Source organism: Patagioenas fasciata, chromosome 13, assembly GCF_037038585.1.
Source record: "Patagioenas fasciata isolate bPatFas1 chromosome 13, bPatFas1.hap1, whole genome shotgun sequence".
NCBI lineage: Eukaryota > Metazoa > Chordata > Aves > Columbiformes > Columbidae > Patagioenas > Patagioenas fasciata.
In genome coordinates this window covers 15495275-15519513 of record NC_092532.1, presented here as the reverse complement: position 1 = coordinate 15519513, position 24239 = coordinate 15495275, and the positions used below count along the sequence as shown (strand labels likewise).

Here is a 24239-nt window from a genome sequence, read left to right as displayed (position 1 = left end):
AGCCCCTGTACTGGGCAGTGAGAGAGAGATTGTCTGAGCATCCGCGAGGCTGGCGAACATCCCAAGAACCCACAGTGTTGGCTTTGCCCCTGCCTACCTGCAGGGCACTGAGGGCTCTGCTCAGTCTGGAGTGCTCAAGGGGCTGGGGGTCACAGGGACTGGGGATGCTTGGTCACAGGCAGGAAAGATGGACACATGGCGCTCAGGCAGCACATGGGGAGCGGGTGGCAGACTCAGCAGGGTGTGCAGAGACAGAGCAGAGAGGCGTCAGCTCCTGATGTTTACAGAGGTGGGGGGTACAGGGCAGCTGAAGGGCCACATGTGGGGTGGGGAAGGGGAGAGAAGCTACTTCTCGTGCCTTTCCCCTCTCTCTGGCAGCCTGGGGCAGGCTGAGGGCGAGTGGGGCGACCACACGAAGGGGTGAACCGGCGAGTGGGAGGCTGCACAGTCAGCAAGAGGTGTCGTCCATCTGTCCGTCTGTCTGTCCATCACCAGGGCAAGCTGTTCCCTTCCCAGTCAAGGAAGGCTCCAGAGGTCTCCTGCGAGAGGCCGGCCAGCACACTCAGGATGCCCCGCACACTCTGCTCCACTGTCAACGGCGCCTGCAGAAGAGGACCAGGCGCAGTGTCCCTGCCACGGGCTGTGGCCAGCATGGAAAGCAGCCAGGCTTGGCCAGACTGGGGGAGCAGCACCCAGGGTGCTCGTGGGGGCATTTTTCCTTACTGCCACCCCCCTCCTCTCCCTGCTGGGCAAGGTGGACAGGGCTGGCTATCACATGCATTTGGCACATTGCAACTTGCTGCCTGCTCCCTGCCTGCTCTGCCCCAGGAGATGGTCCCAACAGCCCACACAACGTCCCCTGCCCTCCCTGAGAGATGGGGGTACAGCGGGGGACCTGCTGGCCCTCCTCTGCACAGCCCAGTACCTTCTCCGTCCCCATGTCGGTTTTCACCCAGCCGGGATGGATGGCAGTGCACAGGATGCCCTGGTCTCGGAGCTCTGCAGCCATGCACCTTGTCACCATGTTCTGGGCAGCCTGGAAGAGGCACCACTGTGCCAGCATGACCCAGGGCATGGGTGGGCAGGATGGGGGACATTTCCGAGCCAGAAAATGGCTGTGAAGGTGGGAAATGGGACTTGGCTCTGGGGTAAAGCATCAACACAACCCACCTGAAGGGTCAGTCCTATTTACTGCTGGTCTCAGTCTCTGTGCTTATGCTTGGGAGAATCTGACAGGGGGTGATGGGTGGCCTGGGGCAGGTGGGTCCCCCCATGGGCTCCCCTCCATGGACACAGGGGACAACAGAGCAATCCCAGCCCCTCCCCTGGCACCTCACCTTGCTGGCACGGTACGGGTACATGGGGGCCTCCAACACGCCGAGGCACAGCCCGATGGAGCCCAGTTTGGTGGAGACATTGATGACCGCAGCCCTGCTGCAGCTCAGCCCCTCCTTCCCCATGCCCTTCGCTGCCTTGTTCAGGAGTGGCAGAAATTCCTGATGCAAAGACACCGATGCTCTGTCAATACGTGACAAACGCCAGGCTTGAGGACTACTTTGGAGGTCTCTGTCACAGACCATGGACAAGCAGCTGGAAAGACACCCCTGGCAGAAGGGCAGAGATGGGGAGGACGCCCCAAGGATGGGCCAGGCTCCAGTCTTTCCCTTCCTCAGGAAAGGAGCAAGCTGGCACAGCCAGCCTGGGGCAGGGAGGAGCTCCAGCTGGGGAGGAGTGAAGCAGGAGACATTTAGATTGGATATTAAGAAAATGTCTTCCTGGAACGTCAGGCATTGGAACGGGCTGCCCAGGGAAGTGGTAGAGTTACTATCCCTGGAGGGGTTTAAAAGATGCATAGATGAGGTTCTTAGGGACATGGTTTAGTGTCAGTGTTGGGTTAACGGTTGGACTAGATGATCTTAAAGGTATTTCCAACCAGAATGATTCTATGGGAGATGCTGGGGCTCCTCGGCAGAGGAGACCCACGGTCCTGGTCTTGCCTCCATCAGTCTGTCTCATACGAGAAAGCAAGAACCCACTGAGCTGAGAGCACCTTTGCCATGGGGACCATCTCCCCGGGCAGGAGAAGCCCCAAATCTGTACACACACCTTGGCAACCTGGATTGGCCCGACCGCATTGGTGGCAAAGATGGAGAGCATCTCCTGCAAATCCAGGGAGCGCAGCGTGGCGTGCGAGCTGACACCTGCATTGTTGATGAGCAGGTTCAAGCCTTGGTCCTTCAGATGAGACTCCACAGCCTGCACAGCCCCTCGGATGCTGGGCAAGTTCACCGTGTCTGCCAGGGCAAAAAGCAAAGTGGAGGAGAGCTCCAGAGAGTCAGTGTCTGCTGGAAACTCTGCAGTGGCTGGAAGGGCACGCTTTAAATCAAAAAGAAAGAACCAGGTTTAGGAGGTCAGGGTGTGAAACACATCGAAATGAGCAGCTGTTTGTCCTCGCCTCTTGGTTTCACAGCCTTAGCTGAATCAAACCTGAGTTCAGCTCCTTTCTGGTTATCTGGAAGCTACTGGTAAGAAGAACATAGCTGTATCTGTTTTCTGTCCTCAAGGAACTGATGATTCCATGGGGGATGCTCAGTCCTTGCACACTGAGACTCCCAGTTTCATGCCCACCAGGGGCCAATGCAGTTGGATGGGCACATTTTGAGAACAGACACCATCTTTGGGCTAACAACCCAACTACACTCTTTGAGTACTTCCGCACTGCACAGCAGCTATAGGGGCTGTTAACATAGGGGGACAAATTAATTTCATTTTTAAAAATGTGAAGATCTTTCCTGGTTGATATCTGTTCTGACATAATTTAGAGCTACCTTTTCCTTTTTTAGCAATTTGTGCTTAAATTGATCTTCCACAGCACAAATCACCACAGCTTTGCAGCCATTTGTATGTGCAAATCCTGCCTTTTTTTTAAAAAAAAAATATTATGATTATTTTCTTCTGTTTAGATTTTTTTTCTTCACATCGTTACTGATGAGGATTTGGAGCTGACAGATGAGCTGAGCACAGGTAAAGAAGATTGGGCACATAACCTGCAGTATTGGATTGCAGGCTCTGAGTCTGAACCTCCACAGCTGCTCCAGCCAGGCTGTGTGGACAACCCCCCTCCAGCAACAGCCGACCTCCCCGAAACGGTGCTAACAGGGGTAAGCACTTCCAGTGCCTTTTTCATCATTTAAATGTTGTTATCTCTTTGAAAATCTGCTATGCTTTAATTGCAGGATTTCTTGGCTAAAGCAATGCAAGCAGTATTTTTTGTGCTCAGCTTTTGGATTTGCTTGTTAGGATGTGCATCCCCTACCAGCTGCTCACCCAACTGAAGTGGTTGTTGTTTATTTCAAAGAGGTCACCTAAACACCTTCAGGATCTGAAATGGGCCAGTTAGGCCAACATTAAACTTTGTATATTGCTTTTTAACAACCCAGCTACACTCCTGAGCCCTTAAGAACCATGAATATTCACGTGTATGGGCACGCTGGCGTGGGCCTTTGCCCCCCCAAGCACATTTCTGCACACATTTTTCACAGGGCTTAATCTGATGAGCTTGCTGGGCAGGGGTGGATCACAGACCTGGGTTTCTTTTTTGCAACACTTTGGCCTGAGTTGTTTTTCTGTTCTCGTGCTTAGGCAAGACTGACTTAGCAAAGGCTTGCAAGGCTGAGGACTCCCTTCTTGCAGTGTTGTTTATGCTGTGGAGCAGCAGAAAAACCCGTTTTCCTGGCATTTTTAACTATCCCAATGCCTTTATGGTGGTAAGCAAGTATTTGGGTAGCCCAGGGCTTGCACCACCTTGCTCTGTGCAGCATGGGACATCACAGAGGTGTCACGAAAACATTTGGGGGGAATTTAATGAGAATCTGCTGTGGAGCTGCCATACGTGAGGGGATGGAGTTTGGGATTTAAGAGCTGCAGGACATATCACGGGAGGCTGTTCAGTGACTTCTCTGTGGATAACGATCCAAAGGAGTTTGAAGCTCCATCACTCACCACGCGTGAGGGATCTTTCAGTTGCGTTGCTGAGTGGTTAATTGCTCGGGTTGGAGTAATTGCTCCAAGAAGCCTGGAGCAGCTTCTCCTTTTAAAAAATACTTCGTTATCATTGGATTATCTAAAGCTTTTTAGCTTATTTTTGGGCTTTATTTATAGCCTGTTTTTTGGGGTGTATGTGTTTTAGTAAAGGTTGTTTATTCAGTGGTCAGCCCCTTGAGATGTCCTTTTTATTTTAGCCACGCTTTAGTGAGCAAAGTGAGCACTGTCTTCTCATCACGTACTGCTGTTTAGGGCTCACAGATAGTTTTAAAGATGCTACTTTTTATCACAGAGAAGGTGTTCTAATTTAATGATCTATTTAACAGTAAGAGAGAGATTTTCTGCCTCCTGTCAGTAAAGGCTGACTTCAGGAGTGCCGCCTTTGCTGATAAACGCTAAAAATTTACTTCAACACTTTAGTTGATTTTAATAAATAAATAGGCAGAAACCAAAACGCTCTCTGCATTGCCTTAATTTAGTTTTCTTCTTATTGGCTCTTATTTAAAAGCTCTGGTTGCTTCCTACCTCATTTATAATAGTGATGGCAATTCTGTGAAAACCCTTCCTTTAAATGCTTCTTTTGGGTTTGGATGGGTTTTTTACCAATTCATCATAAAAAAAGGAGGCTCCAAGCAGCCCCTGCGCTCTCAGACACTGCTGTCTGCTTCCTCAAGACACATTTTCAGGAAAACATGTTCCTCAGCCTGGTGATCCTTATCTCCCCAGGCTTCACCCCAGCGCTGCCCTCCCCAGCGACCCCCCAGCCCTGACCAGCGCCCTGGAAACTTCTCACCTGCAAATACCCCAGGGACAGGGCATTGACCACTTCTCTGAGCAACCTGTGCCAGTGTTTCACCACCCTCACCGTAAACAATTTCTTCCTTGTACCTAGTCTGAATCTCCCCTCTTTTAATTTAAAACCATCACCCCTTGTCCTATTGCAACAGGCATCTGGATGCCTGCCCAGATGTGTGACCAGATGTGCGCCCATCCCTCCCCGCTTGGCAGGGCTGAAGCTGCCTGGCTGCCAGCATCACGGCAGGCTGCCCGACAAAGCTGTCCCCAAAGCAAGGGGAAGGCTAGAAGCCATGTTGGGTGCAAGGAGGTAGATTGCTCCATACCTAGCTGGACCAGTTTGATGCTGGGGTGCTGGGCAGCTAATTCTCGCAGGGCCTGGAAACAAAGTGATGGAGCAAATGGAGGGGGTTAGATGTCACCAGTGGCACCCCCAGGTCTCCCACCCCTTCTCCCAGGTCACGCTAGCTGGAGCTGGGACAGGGTGGCTTTGCTTTCACTGGGGAAGGAGTGTGGGACCGTTCCCAGCAGATGGGGCAGGAGAAGGGGTGCACTGGGATTGTGCATTGCCCCCCTTCCTTGGCCATCCCAGCACGGCAAAGGGGTTGGCTGGCCATCAGCATGGCCAGGAGCAAGTGCCGAGGACACAGGCACCCTGTCTGCCCCTCCAGCCTCATCCCACCCACCTGGATCAGGCACAGACATAACCGCGGGGCTTGGAGGCCATGAGACCCTGCTGGAGCACCGCCACCCCTGCTGCCAGAGCACCCAGCCAGGGCCAGACCCAGCAGCACCCGGCAGGGACCACAAATTCCCTTCGCCCGTCCTGGCTCAGGACCATCCCCGTGCCCTGTGCCCGCACTCACCTTCCCTCTCGGACCCTCGGGGTCACGGCAGGTAGCAAAGATGTGCTGGGGGGGCTGGGGGCTGGCAGCGAGCTGCCTCACCAGCTCCAGCCCGATTCCGCGGTTGGAGCCTGTCACTAGGACGCTCCGAGCCAACGCAGACATCTCTGCAGCCTCTGCGCCTGGTGGTGACACAGAGCAGGATTGTCACCTGCTCGGCGTGAAGAGGAGCCAGGCACAGCCCAGGGTGTGGCTCTGGGCGCCCATGGGGACGGGGACAGTGCCAGCACCAGCCCTGGCCCCTCGCCTGCCCCAGGCAGAGCCAGGATCTGGCATGGACCAAGGGCTCCACAGCACACAGTACCACATGTCTCCTGCATTACCTCATCCCCCATCACTCAACTCCTCTAAAGCTCCAGCTCCCAGAGTCCCCGCAACTGATGGAGAAGGGTCACCTCCACCATGACCTTGGAAGAGCACTTGGAAACGCCACCAGGAAGCAGAAAACCGAGTCCAAATCTGTTTGTGGCCAGTGATCTCCCAGTTCAGGGGGGTGAGTTTGGGATCGCTGAGCCCAGAGATGATAGTGCAAAGTCCATCTTGGGAAGTGCAAGGAGGGCATTTCTGGCACTGGAAGCTCAACTCATGCCAATGCTTCACCCAGAGCATCCAGGAGCCAGCAGAGAAGACCCCCCAGCTCCCTGCAGCCCTGTCCCCCCGATGCAGGAGCTCCAAGCCCACAGCCATTGACCTTCTCCTTGCTGGATGCTCACCAGCCCAAGAGGTGCCTGCAATGCCTAAGCTCCTGCAGCCCAGACCAGCCTGGGGATATGTATTTTTCGGAGGCAGGAGTGAGCAAGGTGCTAAAAGAAACAAAGAGCTGCTATGTAAAAAGCTTCAGCTGAAAGGGAAGAATTGGGGCAACCTGAATTTAAGGTGGGGAGGAAATGAGAAGAGTAAAGTGGTGGGGATTGGTCTGTCACATCTGGGTGTGCCCTAGGGACACATCTGTTGCCCAGCCTCGCTCAGCCCAGTGGAGGGGACAGAGCTGACTATTCCCCAAGTGTTTGACTGCTTCTGGGTCTGGCAATCACCAGAGAAATACTTGGGCCAGCAGCTGAGAGATGGTGAAGGGACTCCAGGTTTGGAAGATGTGCTTTCAGGTGACACAGAGCATGAAGCAGTGATGTTTCCTTCCATCTTCGTGGTCAGATAATGGCCCCATGAGAGATGAGCGTGCTGGGTGTGGATTTGGATGGTATCAGACTCAGAGCTGCTGCAGCAGGAGTTATTGAGGGTGTAATCACCCATGTGAGCAATTGCACTGCACAGGCTTGCACACCCCTGCTATCTGCAAGCAGCATCCACAGCAGAGTTCTCATCAGGAACCAACAAGACTGGAGTTTCCTCTTTTCCTTCCAGGCTCTTTGGGAAGGAGACAACAGACACAAGTGAAGAGAGGGGCAGGACCAGGCATGGTGGGAATAGCTGCAGGTGAGCTCTGAAAGGCAACCAGCAAGCAACCTTTGGAAATAGCTGACTGATGGCAAGAGGCCAAGCAGGACAGCAGCACAGACACGCTCATGGCTCAGGAACCACAGCTTGGGGCCAGAAGTGATGTTCTGGGGAAGCGGTGAGGCCAATCCACATGATCCCAATGCTGTGAAGGCACCTGGGGACCACTCAGGTTGGAGAGGACCTGGGAGGACTCTACTCCAAGCCCCATCCAGAGGAGCAGGGTCAGCAATGAAGATCAGGTTGCTTGAACCAGACCTCAAAGACCTCCAGGGAACCTGCAGTCTCCCTGGGCCACTGTTTCAATGCTTAGCTGTTCTCACAGTTAAATTTTTTGTTAACATGGCACCTGCACTGTCTGCAAGGCACAGGGCTGCACCAGGTGGGCCAGCATCTCATGGTGCTGCAGAGTCACGGTGCCCGAAGAGTGGGGGCTGGAGAGCCGTCACGGTCCCTACTGTTCCCCCACGCCCAGCCCCGCAGCAAGACTGGCACTTCTAAAATGGCGGCTCCCTGCCTGGCTTCAGCCCGACCGCATCACGTGGTCGTCGCCTCCCCGTCATTGCATCAGCCGGCCAGTGGCCCGCCCCAAAGTTCGGGCAAGAGGAGGGGGAGGGGCTGATCCAGAGCGACGGCCCCAACAGCCAATCGGATACTGGTGCAAGGCGGCGCGCCGGGGAGGGGCGGTGCGGAGCGGGCGCTGCAGTGGCGCCGGCGGTGCGGTGCGGAGCGGAGGGGAGCGACGGGCGGCGGTCGCGTAGGTAGGGCTTGAGGCGTTCCGTTGTGGTCTGAGGGGTATCCGGGGGCCACTGACTTTCGGGGGTTGCCTCCACGGCCCGGCTGTTCCCTGTGTCCCGGCTGGGCGCCCCCGGGCTGAGGGGAGGCGGCCTGGCAGGGTAGGCGGCCGGGGCGGGTAGCGGTGGCGGGCAGGAAGGTGGCGGTGCCCTGGTCTCCTCAGGCGGAGCTGCGGGGGGATGTCTGGTTGCCGGCATGGCTGCCGGGCACCGGCTGTGACCTCGCCTGTCCTCGGGCACTTGGGAGCGCGTGGTGTGTGGGCAGAGGCCTCGCTGTGCTGGGAGCCGACACTGCGCCGGGCCCGTCCCTCCCCGGCCCTTCCCTCCCCCTCGCTGCCCGTAGTCAGATGGAGCATTATGGTGCCTCCCGGCCGGAGCAGCAATTTGGGAGCCGGGCCCTCTGGAGAACCGCACTGCGCTGCATCGGCAGGGGACAGCCCAGTGCACCCCATAGGATGTAGCGGGGTGCTCACCTCCAAACCCTCACCTGTCCGTGGTGCGGGTGTGGTGATGCAGTTTCTCACCAGGAAGGTTTCCAGGGACCGCTGGTGCTGATCCTGCTTTGGGGAGGGAGGGGGCATGAGGGAATATTCAGAGGTCATTTCCAAACTCAGCCATTCTGTGATATAATGACCCTGAATGGTTTTAGGCATTAGCAATCCTCTCCCTCCCCTGCGTCCCTGGCAAGGCAGATATAACCTCTTGCTAAGCTCAATATCCAGGTGAACATGGTATTTTAGAAACATGTTTTCAAAGAATGGGATATCTTGAGCTCGAGCTCCGGAAATCAGGGAGGTTTGGGCAGATGAGATTTGGGTTTGTGTCGGCACCATTTGGGGTGACCTGATGGTTAAACTGAGGAGTCAGTGGGAGTAATTATCAATGTGGGGAGACCCTTTCAGAAGATGGAGACAATGATCCTGGTGTTATTGCTGGAGCTGACACCATGTAAGAATCCTGCTGTTGTTTCTTCAGACTGCGCCAAGGCCTTGCTGCTTTCTCTTCTGCTTGCTTTGGACAGCTGTGACTTGGAGCTTCAAGATGGAAGCCACGCTCACAGCTAGCCAGATCCGGCAACGGTTTATTGACTTCTTCAAGGAAAACGAGCATACCTATGTGCACTCATCTTCTACAATCCCCCTGGATGACCCCACGCTGCTCTTTGCTAATGCTGGTATGAATCAGGTGAGATTCCCACTCTGGCACTGTGGTCCTTACAAACAGATCCTGTAGCAGTTGAAACTGGTGAAGCTGTTTGCGGAGCTGTTTGTGTGGAAAGTTATTGTTTGCTCCGTCTTTCTTCTGGTCACAAAGAGATGCTTGGCCTGTCTGCCATAGTCCTCTGCACTCTGGCAAAATTGATAATGGCACTGGGAGAGGTTCCTGTGTCTGCTGGGGTGCTTGTGCAGCAATGGGAGCTCTGCCAGTCTCCCTTCCTTCACACTTTGGACCACTGCTAGTCCTGGCACAAGCGACTAACAGTGTCTTTAAAGAATGGTTGGGGCTGGGCTGCTGAAGGAGCTCTGCTGGGGATCAACACACAGTTTTCATTGATTTATTTTTTTTTCTGGTCAGCTTGGAATCTGGCTGCTTTCAGTCGCTTTGGAAGTCCTGGGGTTTGGTGGGCACCAGGAACACGTGCATGTTATAGCTAAGTGCTGCAGTCTCCTCGCACGCAGGAGACAGCAGGCTTGTTGTTTCTGAAAGCCGCTTTGGGTACACCTAGGCTAGTGATATCATGACACAGACAACACTTACTGCCTCGCTGTTGCTTGCAACGTTTGAAAACAGGTCCCTAGTGCTTTCCTTGATTGCTCTTTTTTCTTTCCTTTCAGTTCAAACCCATCTTCCTCAATACTATTGACCCCTCACACCCGCTTGCTAAACTGAACAGAGCTACCAACACTCAGAAGTGCATCCGAGCAGGGGGCAAGCACAATGACCTGGATGACGTTGGCAAAGATGTCTACCACCACACCTTCTTCGAGATGCTGGGGTCCTGGTCCTTCGGGGATTATTTCAAGGTAAAATAGGCTGGGTGCAACTCTGAATCTCGTGCACAAGATTACCCATCTCTATGAACTCAGCAGAGCGACTGCCCACAGAAAAGAGAATATCTTGTCACAGAGTGGTATTCCTAAGGTGCATGTAGCTCCTTTGGAATAAATGAGCTTGGAAGCTGCCTGGACCCTGCAGAATGTTTTGAGATTAATTACTTAAGGTTTAGAAAGCTGGTTATATTAACTCTGCCAGACTGGCATCTTCAGGCAGAGGTTTTAGTTTCTGTTCTGGAGCTGTGGGGAGTTGCATGTGCTGCGTGGCTGTGATAGACCTTCAAACAGGAGTGATAGAATAATGTTGTCCTTTCCCGAGCTTCTTGATAGCCTAGTGTTCAAAGCCAGGAAGAGGATGTTAAGAATGCAGAACAGCAGCAGAATTAGAAGGGTTTTTGGGGGCAGCAAACATGCTGGAAGTTAACTTATCTGCATGTGGGAAGCCATGTGAGATGTTTCTTGTACCCTGTTCGCTGCATGTGGTGGTTTGCCTATTTCTGTGCCGTAAGTCTGAAAGTTTTTGTCTGTTTCTTTGTAGAAAGCTGCTGATACCTACAGTAGCCAGTACTCTGTATACACAAGTGCTACATGTTGAAGAGAAGCTCTCTTTGCATTCACTTGCTGACTTCATCTTTCCTTCTGCAGGAGCTTGCTTGTAAACTGGCACTGGAACTTCTCACCAAGGAGTTTGGCATCCCCGCTGAAAGACTCTATGTCACTTATTTTGGTGGCAATGAGGCTGCAGGACTGCAACCAGACCTGGAGTGCAAGCAGATATGGTTGAATTTGGGGTAAGGCCTTTAACTGAGGAAGGTGCATGTTTTAATGAGCAATAGTCATTCAGCGAAAGAGGACGTCTTATGTGGCAGAGCACATGTAACAGGAGGTTTTAACAAAAATCAGTGTCACAAATAATTTTTGCAGGGTGGTGGAGCTGCCAAGCCAAAGGGATGCACTGGTATTAGATAGAAGAGACCGAGAGCTTTCATTTCAAAATTTCTTTTATATACTTAAGCACATAAGAAGTGTCTCACTGGGTCAGACCAGCACTGTCTAGCCCAGTGTGAGAAAATGTCTCACTGTGGCCTGCACTCTGTTTTTCTCCTCTTCTCCCAGCACCCACAGTCACTGGATTAGTTTGTTAGAGTGTGACCCCTCTACTCCCTTTCGCCTTTGTTTGGGGCCCAGCTCCTTTGGGATACGTCTGATTCTGTTTTGAACCTGTTGGATTTTTCTAAATCTCAGTTGTATTCTCCCACCCAGCCTTGTCCTTCTCTTTTCTGTGCTCCCTTCCTAAGGCAGATGTTCTGCCCTTAGGTAGTTTTAGTTTCCTTCCTCTGTACCTCTTCTACCTCACCCCACTTGAGATGAGCAAGCGAGAAACACCCTCAGTACTCAAGCTGTGGGTGGGCCAAAGCTCGATCATAGAATCATTTAGATTGGAAAAGACCCTAAATATCAGTGAGCCCAACTGTAAACCTAACACTGCCAAGCCCACCAGCAAGGTAGCAGTGAAGTGATGCCTCTGGTGTTGTGACTGTACTTGCCTCTGCAGCCTGCCACTGAGCCCATGACACACCTCTGTTCTGGGGGGCCAAACCTGCCTTGCGTGTATTAAAGTTGGAGATCTGCCTGTCTTCTTGCTGGTGGCTTTGCTGAGGTGTCATGTCAGCCTCTGTCTTCATCTGGGGTTAGTGCCAGGGCCTGACACTCACCTGACCCTCCTCAGCAGGGAACCTGGGTAGTAAGATCTTACATTGGTCAGGCCCAGGACCCTGGTGATTTGTCTACTCATCCAGGGAATTAGTGAGCTCAGATTTCTCTGCTATAGTCCTTGGTTGGGGAATTCTTGCCTTGCTGTAGGTCTCATTTGTTCAATAAGAGTTTCTTGTTACAGGCTGGCTGAGGGCAGGATTCTGCCTGGCAATATGAAGGATAACTTCTGGGAAATGGGAGACACAGGCCCCTGTGGCCCTTGCAGTGAGATCCACTATGACCGGATTGGGGACAGAGATGCTTCCCACCTGGTCAATCAGGATGACCCAAACGTCCTGGAGATCTGGAACCTGGTGTTCATACAGTTCAACAGGTGAGCGAGACCTGCTCCTCGCCTCAGGCTGCTCCAGCGTGACATGAAAGGTCACTTGGGCTGTGTACTTTTCTAACTGCCCCTGGCTTGCTCACCATTTCCTGTTGTCTGGGAGCCTTGTGATGCTCTGTCCCTCGGCCCACCTGTACAGAAGAGGTCAGTCACGCTGTCTTTGGGGCAGACGGGACATGTTTCTTCAGTTCATCTGCCAGGAGTTCAGTAGGGAATAAGTGCCATCCCACCCTGGGTCTGAGTCGTCATGGAGGGTCTTGTTATTTATCACAGTTGCCTTGTGTGTGACTCGTGTATGGGCCCATACCGTAAATCTGATGGAACAAAATCTCACAGAGATGGGGAGAGCAATGGGGATGCCCCTGCAGAGCCTCCATCCATAACGTCTTGTCTTTCTTTTTGTGGTCGGGCAGGGAAGCTGATGGGACTTTGAAACCTCTTCCTAAGAAAAGTATTGATACCGGGATGGGCCTGGAGAGGCTGGTCTCTGTGCTGCAGAACAAGATGTCCAACTATGACACAGACCTTTTCCTTCCTTACTTTGAAGCCATCCAGAAGGTATGAACTGGGGACTCTGGGTCTGGACTTGACCCAGTTGCTTCCATTCCCCAAATCCCTGGGGAGGTGAATGGGGCTGGTTGAACAAGGCAATTATGTCTCTGGGTCTTTGCTTTCCAAGCTGCTGCGAGCCCCATGGATTTTTACATTGTTGAGGGTAGGAGCACAGGCCAGCACAGTAATTGCTGCCTTGGGGCATGTTTTCAGAGGAAAACACAGGACAATGAGCAGTACAGCTTTCCTGTTTCTGTGACTTGTCCTGATTGCACACTCCATGGTCCTCTCTGAGTGGAAGATGCTCTGCTGTCCCATGTGGCCAAGCACCATCTTTTTGCCATGTGTTTGAAAGCACGTGGTGTTGCTGACCCAGCATCAGAACTTGTTCTTCAGTCTTCCACCTGAAACATGCTGATTTGTAGAAAATCCCCTGAGCGAGGAGGTCTTTGCTATAAACCGTGACAGTCACTTGCAGAACCAGCATGCTGTTGCTACATCTTCCTGGATAGGGGCCATGTTACCAGTGCTGGGAACTCTGCGTGCAAGTCCAAGCCTTGTTTTGCTCCATGGAAGCAGCAAAGCTTTGTGGCTGCAAATTGTGCTGGAAGAGCCCAGACTCAAGCCTCTCGGAGGGGATGAGGTATGGAGCTCCAGAGTTGGAAGTAGATGTTAAAGCCACTGGCTAGACGCAGCCCATGTGTCCTTGTCTGTCTGCTGGGAGCCTGGTTGTAGGGACTGTGCCCATGGTGTGAGGTTTGCACCACAAGCAATGCTGCCTTGTTACAGCAGTATCTTTCCTTTGGGTACAGATAAAAACACCCTAAAAGAGAGAAGCTTGGACTGTCTTCCATGTAACAGAATCTGAGAAGTTTCTTGACTGGGCAGGTTATGAGCCAGTGTGGAAAACAGATAATTTCCGTGCACTCTGTCCCTCTCTCTTCTATCCTGGGCTCTTTGTGTTGGGATAAACTGACTTTTCTTCTCTCTGGTCATGGAGATCATTTGGCTGCAGTGTCATGCAGAGCCTCGCAGCTCTTGGTCTTCCCTGCCTTCACTGAGTCACCTCTTTCTTCATCTGTGGCTGTGGGCAGTGGAATGGGGTTGGCTTCTGAGGCATGTCCCCGTTCTGCCATGCTAATGGTCGCCACTACCCATAATCATCCCCTTTTGCCCACTGCCTTCTACTCCCTGCTCAGGGCACGGGTGCCAGGCCGTACATGGGGCAGGTTGGTGCTGAGGATGCTGACGGTATAGACATGGCCTACCGGGTGCTGGCTGACCACGCACGGACCATCACGCTGGCTCTTTCCGATGGGGGCAGACCTGACAACACTGGCAGAGGGTAAGATGGGAGCTGCTGCCTCGCTAGCGCTCTCATTCTGTTCAGCATGGCTTCCCTGAGAGGACTGGGATCTCCTGTGTCTCTGGGATGCCTCTGAAATTGTCATGAGAGCAGTGGATAGCAGGGTGTTTGCTCAGTATATTTGACAATTGAATCTCTGTAGCAGGGTCCATGCAAAAGGTATGAGGGTTCTTGTGAGTACCAATCCTGCTGTGTCAGACCCCAGAAAAGGTCACTGTGGGCACACGGGCACAAAACCCTGCTTGATGCAGTGCTACTGTTAAAAAACCAATGAAGTTTGGGCGGGGGGGCTGTGCTGGACTCACAGGAGTGATTCTTAAGCATGTCATGAGTCTGAGTCACAGAACTGGTGCCTGGCACCTCACCTCTGGCTTGCTGCTGGTGTGAGCAGCTACTCGAAGGAGAATGTGGGGAGGGAAGCCTGTGCTTTTGGTCCTGGGAGGGGGTGGTGGCCTGTGGGTGCTGGTGGATCCCCTGGGAACAGCCCGGAGGTGTGACGTTTGCATGAGCAGCTCTGCTGTTCCATAGGTATGTGCTGAGGCGGATTCTTCGACGGGCTGTGCGCTACTCCCACGAGAAACTCAATGCCCCCAAGGGTTTCTTTGCTACTCTGGTTGATGTGGTGGTGCAGTCACTGGTAAGTTCTCCCTGGCTCTGCTGTATCTGCTGCAGTTTTCCTCTGCTGAGGTGTGCGGATCTCTGTGTTGACCGACTAATTGTCCTGGATGTGCAGGGAGATGCGTTTCCTGAGCTGAAGAAGGACCCAGATATGGTGAAGGACATCATTAATGAAGAAGAGGATCAGTTCCTGAAAACACTCAGCAGAGGGCGTCGCATCTTGGACAGGAAGATCCAGAGCCTGGGGGACAGTAAAACCATCCCTGGTAGGTCTGTGACTTCTGTCTGAATGCACCAAGAGGCTTTTAGTATCTCGCACTGAGTTAAGGCTCAGCTGGGCTGGGAACTGAGAGGTCATGGAAGGTGTTGGGGGACAGAGTTGGAGTCTAAAAACCATTGCTCAGAGCTGGGCAACCCATCTGGCCTGTATTCACTTGCTCAGGTTTCTAAGCTGCCCAGACACAAGATGATGGTGTGATGTCTCTGCTGTCAGAGAGGAGTCTTTTTGATTTTCACATTCACCAGACCTGTTCACTGTGGTGCAGAGCCAGTTGGGTGGGACAGAGACAGTCAGAAAGGGGGTAAAGGAGCAGTGTCTCGCAGAAAAGAAGTGATGACTGCTCTGCTTTTTCTCTGAAGGTGATACTGCCTGGCTGCTGTATGACACCTATGGTTTTCCTGCTGATCTCACGGGTCTGATTGCAGAGGAGAAGGGCCTTGTTGTGGACATGGAGGGCTTTGAAGAAGAGCGGAAAAATGCACAGGTAGATAACAGGTCTGGGGGAGCTGGTCTCCGGGCAGGGAGGATTCTCTTCCTTATAGTTTGCTGTCATGGATCTCTGCCCCTTTGTGTCTGCTCATGCCTCACTCTTACAGCCAGGGCATAGCACTGCAGTAGTGGTGGGATGAATATTTTCTATGCAGCTGGGGCTAAGTTTGCGCACTAACACTGCAAGGCCTGGGACCTTGAGCTCAGCCTTCATACGGAGCTGGTGGGGTGCTGGGAGCACCTCCCCGCTCTCTCTTTTTCTCAAACTTTGGTGCTTGTTGTTGGCAGCTGAAATCCCAAGGGAAGGGTGCCGGTGGGGAGGACCTCCTCATGCTGGACATCTATGCCATCGAAGAGCTACGGTCCAGAGGGCTGGAGGTGACGGATGACTCGCCAAAATACAGCTATGCTTCAGATCCGAGTGGTGCCTATGGTATGTAAAAACCTTCTCAGAACTATTCTCTGCTTCCACACCTTTCCTGCCATGTAATTCAGCAAGATCCTCTGGGCTGACCTTTTACAGGACAGGGGAGCGGGAGTGGAAATGTGCATGGGTGAATTGCCTGCTTGTAACAAAGGGAGCAGGGAAAGAGGAGGGCAGACTGTTCAAGGGCTGCCTTGCTGGTCAGGTCCATTGTTGCCAATGTGATCAGAGAGTCTTAAAGGGATTCCTGTTCCCTGCAGCTTTGTGTCTCCACACTTCCATGTTTGTGTTTCCCAGCTGCCCTTTTGCCAGTGTCGCAGGAGACTGCAGTTTGTGTTTGGTCTGTCCTCAGCACGCTTGCTCTGGCTCTTGCTGCTAATTCTTTGATTCAGTGGAGACTCAGGAGGCCCCAGGCTTGTAGCAGCACATGTGGCTTTTACTGCACAGGCCTCTGCCTTGGAGGGCACAGAATTGAATTTCCTCTTATCCAGCTAACTGTTGCCCTGGTTCTTTCTCCTTACCCCCTACAAATGTAGCTGCCATGAACTCCTGCAATAACTGGGAGATGTAGCTATGAGGTTCTGGTCCCATGTGGTGCCTACAAGGTTTTCCTGTTTCACTGACACTGCCTGTTCTCCTGGTGACAGATTTTGGGAGCCTCGTGGCCACAGTGAAAGCCATCCGCAGGGAGAAGAAGTTTGTGGAGGAGGTATCCACTGGCCAGGAGTGTGGGATAGTACTGGACCGAACCTGCTTCTACGCCGAGCAGGGTGGGCAGATCTATGACGAGGGCTACATGGTCAAGGAGGACGACGGCAGGGAGGATGTGAGTGGGCCTGAGGGCCTTTTGCAAGACTCGGTCTGAGCTGGGGCCTGGGCAGGGGTGCGCTGAGGAGGAGAAAGGGCCCAGCAAGCCCCAGCAATTTCTTGTCCATGTCAAGTGTCAGGAGTTGCACAGGTTTCCTTTTCGGGTGTACAGCACGGTACAGACGTGCTGGAGTTTCCTCCCCTTACTTCTTGGGGACCTGAACTCTGTGCTGCAGCATCAGGCTATTACCAAATGCGAGTGCCTGCGGTGGTGGTGCTGGGATTGCTATGCTTGGGAGCTGAGCTGGGGAACTCTTCCAGCTCTGCTGTGCCCCATAGCCATGCCGCACCTTCATGCTCTTCTCTGTTTTCTGGCCCTGCGTGCTGTGCCTGGGCACACTCAGCTTTCTCCTGTCACACACACCAGTCTGGCTCTCAACTGAGACTTTTCCAGTTGCAGCTCAGAGCTCTGGCTGGACTCTCTGTCTCCCTGTGGCCCTTGCCCTGCTCACTAGGGGTGTTTCCTTCTTTGTACAGAAAACAGAATTCACGGTGAAGAATGTGCAGGTCCGAGGAGGCTACGTGCTTCACATAGGAACTCTATATGGAAACTTGAAAGTAGGAGATCAGGTCTACCTGTCTATTGATGAGGTAAGACACGGTATAACAGATGACTTCATCTTTTGTCTCTGGATTTTGTCTTTGTTTCCGTTGATGTCGCTTGGGTGGCCTGGAGTTTGGGGCCTGCTCTGTCCATGGCACACGATGCAGAAAAGCTTGGCTGGCTCAAGGCATCTCCCACCTGGCACTTGTCTTTCTCTCACCACGAGGCAGATAATGCCCAGCAGGCTCAGTGCCATGCTCACTGGCTTTTGCTGCAGCAACAGAAATGCATTTATGGTCACAACTGAGAGATGGAACATGTACGGTGCTCCACTGTGTTGTGGATAACAGCAGAGAGCCTGGGCTCTCTGCCCTCCTCCAGACATTGCTCCAGTGCGCTCAGCCTGCTGAGTGTGTGCGGGGTTGAACGTGGTCTGCAAAATGCATTTTCCTTCCTTCTAGAGGCAATACCTGTGGAGCAAGAGGGAAGGCTTCCATCTTACAGTGCATGTCCCTCTTTAGGAGTGGAGATCAGTTTCTGCAACCTGGTTTGTCCTTGCCCTCTCTCCAGACAGGCCCAGCCAGGGGATTGCCAGGGAAAAGCCATGCACAAATTTGGTGGGGATCGTCCTGCTTCTTTAGCAGAGGCTCCAAGGCAGCAAGCATGATAAGTTGTTTCTGGTCTCCTGAGCTCATTGAGGTTCCTGTTGGAGTACACTACTGCTGCTAGAGGTGATCTTGGCTCTTTAGTGTGAGACCCTGTCTAACAGTGATTTCCTCCCTCAGACTCGGCGGAGGCCGGTCATGAGCAACCACACGGCCACTCACATCCTCAACTTCGCCCTGCGCTCGGTGTTAGGGGAAGCTGACCAGAGAGGGTCGCTGGTCGCACCAGACAGACTGCGGTTTGACTTCACAGCCAAGGGAGCCTTGTCTACCCAGGAAATCAAGAAAGTCGAAGGGATCGCCAATCAGATGATTGAGGAGGCAAAGGTGGGTACAGCCACTGGGTTGGATGTACTCAGGAAAAAAGTACCTTGAGTCAGGCTTTTGGATGTTCTGCAATACTGGGAGTTTGGCCCAGCAGGAATCTTTCAAGCTGCTGATGCAGTACTGTGCACAGATTGGCATCACAGGAAATTTTGAGTGGAAAAACTCTATTCATTGGTACCGAGCCCTGTCTAGGGTTGGAGTGTTTCTTTACCTGCTCTAGTGTCACATTAGCTACAAGAGCCAAGAAGTTTGGCAGTTTTGCAGGGCTGGATGGATTTACAGTGTACACCCAGACCCTCCAGTGATCTGTCCTTCAGGGCAAGAGAGTTGCTCTGCCTGGTGCCAGCCCCTTGTTACAACAGGCCCTGGAGGACCCTGTGCTCTGCTCAGGAGTCTGGTTCAAAATGAATGTACAGGAGCCCAGCAGGTCGGAGTAGCCAAACATTATCAAGAATTTTGAAGGGAGGGGACCTGTCAATTTTAGGATCTCTGCAGCTCAACAAACCCCAGTGCAGGTGAGGCACATAACTTCCCTTTCAGGATCTTTTACAGGAAGTCAGGATTCCCTGGAAACGAAGACCCTCAGTCACAAGTGACAGTACCAGCTCTTACCAGTGTCCCTTTCCTGTCTCCTGTAGACCGTCTATGCCAAAGACTGCCCTCTTGCAGCAGCCAAAGCTATCCAAGGACTGCGGGCAGTTTTTGACGAGACCTACCCTGATCCTGTCCGTGTGGTCTCGATTGGCATCCCTGTGGAGGAGCTGCTGGCTGACCCCTCTGGCCCTGCAGGCTCTGTCACTTCTGTTGAATTTTGTGGAGGAACGTGAGTATCTGAGGAAGGTCGTGGGGTGGCTGAAAAGGAGTCAGTCCCTGGGGAGCCTGGGTGCTGCTGTGGGTGCCGTGGGTGTGTGCTGGGCACAGCTAGGGCAGAGCTGGAGGTGGTGGTGATGATGTGCCTTTGCATTCCCAGTCCTGAATCAAACTGCATTTTAAATCATCCTTTGCAGGCAAGAAAATTACCTGTGTGCTGTCCCTGACCACACACAGTCTCTGACAGCGCTGGGAACATAGCCCTTGCCACCCTTTCCCTACTCATTTGCTTTTAATGGCTAGGTTGGCTTTTCTGCCTGTCCCTACGCTTGCTGCAGCACCCTGGCAGGATGGTTTTCTTGTTTCTGTGCTGAGTCCTGCTGAGATGAGAGGTGGACTTCTAACTCTTTCTTGTTGTGGGTCTTTTCTGGGTTCTTTCCAAAGGCACTTGCAGAACTCCAGCCACGCTGGCCCCTTTGTGATTGTTTCAGAAGAAGCAATTGCTAAAGGCATCCGGAGGATAGTTGCAGTCACTGGGGCCGAAGCTCGGAAGGTAAAGGGAGGCAGGAGAGATCCTCTGTGAAATCCCAAAAATTAACCCTGTGCTAAGACTCCTGTAGTTCAAATTTGCCAAATATCCCTGTTTGGATAGTCATCACCAGGGAGAACTGGTGTGTCTAAGGGGCTCATGGAAAAGGATGCTGCTGTTAGCAAAGGCTGTGCTGGAGGCCCCCAGCTGTGCTACAGCCAGAGGACAGAGCTGGAAGAGAGGTTGTGGCTGTAGCTGTTTTGTTAGAAGAGCTGAGGGTGGGTCCTGGAAGTGGCTGTGGGGTCAAGTTCAGGTTGTTTTGCAGAATGGGCTGCAGACCTAGAGCCCTCAGCAGCTGGTGAGATTGGCAGGAGAGCTGTGCAGTCTGAGAATTGTCTGCTACGGCAGACTTTGGTCCTGGGCTAGCTTGGGCTGGTGCTTGCTAGAGGAAGGGGGCTGGTGGGGAAGATGTTTTTCTTTTTTGGAGGATTTTGGCATTCCTTCTGGCAAAGAAGAGTCTGGGGGCCTGTCTGCCAACATCATACCCGGTTTCTGGTCAAGTGCTGCTTCCCCTGGGGCTTCAGTATTCGTAACCCCTTCTCATGGGGGTAGCCAAGAGCCCAGCCTGCTAAATCTCCCTGTGTGACTGAACTCGGGTTGTGTTCTGCTAGGCCCTCAGGAAAGTCGACAGCCTCAAGAAGCTGCTGTCAGCCCTGGAGGCCAAGGTGAAGGTCCAGACAGCTCCCAACAAGGATGTGCAGAAGGAGATCACGGATCTCAGTGAGGTGAGGATGGTAGCAGTGCTCTGCCTTCCTAAAGTGAAGGGGACCTTGTTTGCCGGCACTGAGTGGTATTAATAAGGCCCAAGTTCAGCTTCCTGCTCCTGTCCGAACAGCGCTGTGTCCCGTGGGTGCTGCAGCCAGCACCTCCTGCCTGAGTTCTCAGGCCCTGGGAGAGGAGGTGTTAAGGAAGTTTATTTTCCCTAGGCTTTCCTTAGCAGAGACTCAGGCATGGATTCCAGAAATTGTTCTAAAATAAAGAATTTATTTGCAAGGTACAGTCTACAACAGCACAAGGTTGGTGTCTCCTGAAGAAGGGCCCATCAGTGAAAAAAAACTTGGACAATTATACCCTCACAAATCCAGCCCCCACCCCTTGCACATCACTCTGGGCCAACTGCAAAATCAGAGTCTGGGATCTCCCTGTTCTTCATTGGATCTCTTTGTTTTTGTCAGGCAGGCTGTCAGTTGAAGTCCTGACTTATAGTTGCTGTTTTGCACCTGCAGCTGGAGAAAAGTAAATTCTTGGCAGACCAAAACATCCTTCTTTATCGTCTCCTATCAGACACCATTCTGTTCCTTTACTTATCCCCCAGGACGGAGCTCCCCTTACATTCTCGCTTGAAGACTCTGAGGCCTTTTTTACTTAACGAAGCAGAGTTAAAAGGTTCCCAGCTTGCAGAAATTACGCTAAGCAAACTTACTTGTGCTAAACGAATTCTATATAAGCAATCTCTAAAAAAGTTCTGTAAGAAGCAATATACCAAATAATTCAGTAAGCTAAGGCAGTCTATTCCCTGGCAGGAGAGGAGGTTCATGAGTGTGGTGCAGCATCCCCTGCCACAGACACTGATACCTCTGACTCTCTCTGCCCACCCCTGTTTTGCAGACACTGGCCACTGCTGTTATCCCACAGTGGCAGAAAGATGAGCTGAGAGAGGCTGTTAAAGCACTAAAGAAAGTTATGGACGACCTGGACCGAGCCAGCAAAGCCGACATCCAGAAACGAGTGAGCACAAGGCACAGTGTGGGAGGGTTAGGGAGGGCTCCTGTGGGAGCTTTGTTTGTGTCCAGTGTGGAAGGGAGCTGAGCTGTGGGGATGCCCCTCACTCTGTTCAGCCATCCAGCTCCCTCCGGAGGCATGGCTACTTCCACGCCTGTTCCCTGGGGTGAAGTGCTGGCAGCACATCTTGGAAATTGGGGTGCTCCTGCCCTAGTGGTGCCTCTGGGTGCATGGTATGGGTGGTGCGTGGTTCCTCCTCCTAGATCCCATTGGATTTTTCCGGAGGAGGAATCAGACATAGTACTGCTGCTGCCTTGCAAACCATACATCTGCCCACCAGCACGTTTTGTTCCTGGCTCTGCAGCATGAGGCTGTTCCAGGCTGGGCTGTGAGTGTATTGGGGCACCTTGGGTGCCTCTGTACTTGCAGGGAAGCTCCATCTGGGTGGTTCTTGTGTCCATATGCAATGTGTGTGCTCTAGTATCTGATTGCTGTTGTACTCAGGTGCTGGAGAAGACCAAGCAAGTCATAGAGAGTCACCCTAACCAGCCATTTGTCATCATGGAAATGGAAAATGGAGCTTCAGCAAAGGTATGGGAAGGTCTGGTCTCTCATGAAAACCTTCCTTGTGCCTGAGGAGCAGTTTCCTGGTCTCTGTTGGCTTGTGGAGGTAGTGCTGTGTTACAGAGCTGTCTCTCTTGCCACGTGCCAGCCCTGAGCAGCAGCTGGTGAAGAAGGGGAGGACCACTGCAATGCTCTCTATGTCTCACCTCCTGGACTAACACATGGGTTTGCAGGGGTGTGGAAGGGACCTTGGCCATTTGCTGAGCTTCCAAACCTGGTGGTGGATAGGGACCCCAACAGAAATCACATTAGGTCCCAGGTAAGACTCATCCAGGAGCAGTCATGACACTAAAGAGCAGGTCTGAGGAACTCTGAACAGCAGCTCTGCCAACCTACAGAAGTTGTGATGTTTGTGGCCATTGCAGATCAGCTCTGGGAGCAGCATCCCAGGCTGCAGGTGTGGACAGAGCCAGACCAGAGAGCTGCTCCCCAGCTCCTGAGCTCTGCTGCAGCAAGGTTCAAATTCTTTGACCAGGGCTGAAACTGCTCCTTGCCTCCTCCATGCACAAGTTAAGTTTCTTTTTGAGCGATTTCTATTGTGAACAAAAGCTCTCTCGCGTGCTGCAGTGCTGAGCCCAGCAAGTGCCAGGCAGCGGGGACTGATTGTGCCCTTACCTTGGACCTCTTGGGTTTTAATGCTCTATTTAAATTTCCTCTCCGGGAAGCTTACAGACGCTTGCTGGCTCTCTGTGGCCATCCCCACGATGCCAGCACTCCTGCTGGCATTAACTACCAGTGCGATGTTCCCCCTGGCAGAAGGGCACATCCCCAGGGAATGGTGGTGCCAGCAGCCTGAGGAGCTTTGTATTCCCTCTCCAGCTACAGCAGCACCACTTTGCTCACGGGAGGGCCCACTTGCTGGAGCACTGTGCTGCATTGTACTGTCTATGCGAGCAAGGATGATGGTCTCTTTGGGAATAACAGGCTGCCTGGCAGTTTCTCCAGCATGCCTGCTGTGTCTCATAACCCTGGCAGCTTCTTCACGCTGCATTTGAATCCTCCTGACTTGCCGCAGAACATCTGCTCCCTCCTGCTGGGAGCTCGCATCACAGGGCAGAGCATTTTTCCCTCCAGCCAGTACGCTCAGGCAAAGGCTCTCTTGCTTTGGGGCTGCATGGTCACTGATTCTGCCAGTTTCTGGATAAATGAAGGTGAGGAAATAAAAGCAGCGCCTCACTCCTGCCTGCTTACAGCCCTGAGGGTACACAGCCAGGGCTTCTGTCCCCTGCCAAGGCTTCTACACACCTGGGGTTGTGAAAATCACTCTTGTGAGGAACGCTGCAGGGTGCTGCTGGCTGGTTTAATGCAAGTCCAGATCCCCGGGATCTCCGTGGGTGCCGGGGGGTGGAGCAGGGCTGGCTGCGAGCACAGGAAAGGTGAGCTGCAATGACTTTGTCCTCCTCCAGGCCCTGAACGAATCTCTGAAGCTCTTCAAGACTTACTCCCCACAGACTGCCACCATGCTCTTCGCTGTAGATAATGAAGCCGGCAGAATCACCTGCCTGTGTCAGGTGCCCCAGGTAACGCCGACACTTCTTATCTGCCTTTCTCTGAGCCTCAGAGGTGGATCCACAGCCTCCAGGCAGTGACTATCTAACACTACATGGCCAAAACTCATGTGGGTTTGGCAAGAGCCACAACCTTTGTGCTTTGGGTTATCATCAGGCTCTGGGGGGTAGAAGAGGTGTGCCTTGCAAAGAGTGAAAGGGAAAGAGCCAGGAATTAGCATGGTTAAGTCCAGGCTGCCCCTGGACTGCTGGCCTAACTGTCCTCCAGGACCTGCACCTGGAAGAGCTTTGTCCTGAGATACCATGCTCATGGACCTTCTTTACTCACTGCTTGCTGGCTTCAGGTTGAGCTCCTTTAATATTTTTTTTCTTTTCCTACCCAGGAGACAGCAAATAAGGGCCTGAAGGCCAGCCAGTGGGTGCAGGAGGTGTCGGGCCTGATGGACGGCAAAGGTGGTGGGAAGGACGTCTCCGCACAGGCAACGGGCAAGAACGTGGGCTGCCTGCAGCAAGCCCTGAAACTGGCCACGGACTTTGCCACGCTCCGGTTGGGGGAGCTGAAGAACTGACGGGGGGTGTTAGCGCCCCCTCTCTGCCCTGCTGCCCATCCCCTGCCTGCTGCTGAGCCAACCCCGCCGTTCCTATCAATAAATGCTGCCCGTCCTGCGCGCTGCCGCCTCGGCTCTGCTTAACGGGGGCGGGCCGG

At 53.0% G+C, this 24239-nt stretch overlaps 2 protein-coding genes across 3 annotated transcripts; one reads left to right on the top strand and one right to left on the bottom strand.

The window, feature by feature from the left end:
- Nucleotides 1–307: 307 nt before the first annotated feature.
- LOC136107276 (C-signal-like) lies at nt 308–5864 on the bottom strand. Its single transcript, XM_065848201.2, has 7 exons — nt 5706–5864; nt 5166–5217; nt 3317–3319; nt 2107–2294; nt 1338–1496; nt 926–1036; nt 308–602 (listed from the first exon to the last, which is right to left on the bottom strand). The coding sequence occupies exons 1-7, from the start codon at nt 5847–5849 to the stop codon at nt 489–491; spliced, it is 771 nt and encodes a 256-aa protein (XP_065704273.1). The 5' UTR covers nt 5850–5864; the 3' UTR covers nt 308–488.
- Nucleotides 5865–7852: 1988 nt separating this feature from the next.
- On the top strand, nt 7853–24202 carry AARS1 (alanyl-tRNA synthetase 1). 2 transcript variants are annotated; one of them, XM_065848118.2, is made up of 21 exons: nt 7853–7960; nt 9015–9178; nt 9829–10017; nt 10693–10838; nt 11945–12136; nt 12562–12706; nt 13900–14045; nt 14595–14703; nt 14800–14950; nt 15324–15448; nt 15742–15886; nt 16525–16703; nt 17222–17335; nt 18074–18280; nt 18919–19103; nt 19535–19643; nt 20291–20404; nt 21288–21407; nt 21906–21992; nt 23432–23545; nt 23917–24202. In XM_065848118.2, the coding sequence occupies exons 2-21, from the start codon at nt 9035–9037 to the stop codon at nt 24100–24102; spliced, it is 2907 nt and encodes a 968-aa protein (XP_065704190.1). In that variant the 5' UTR covers nt 7853–7960; nt 9015–9034; the 3' UTR covers nt 24103–24202. The 2 variants fall into 2 exon arrangements, with proteins under 2 accessions (XP_065704190.1, XP_065704189.1); XM_065848117.2 differs by having other exon boundaries at nt 7871–7960; nt 8969–9178.
- Nucleotides 24203–24239: the final 37 nt, after the last annotated feature.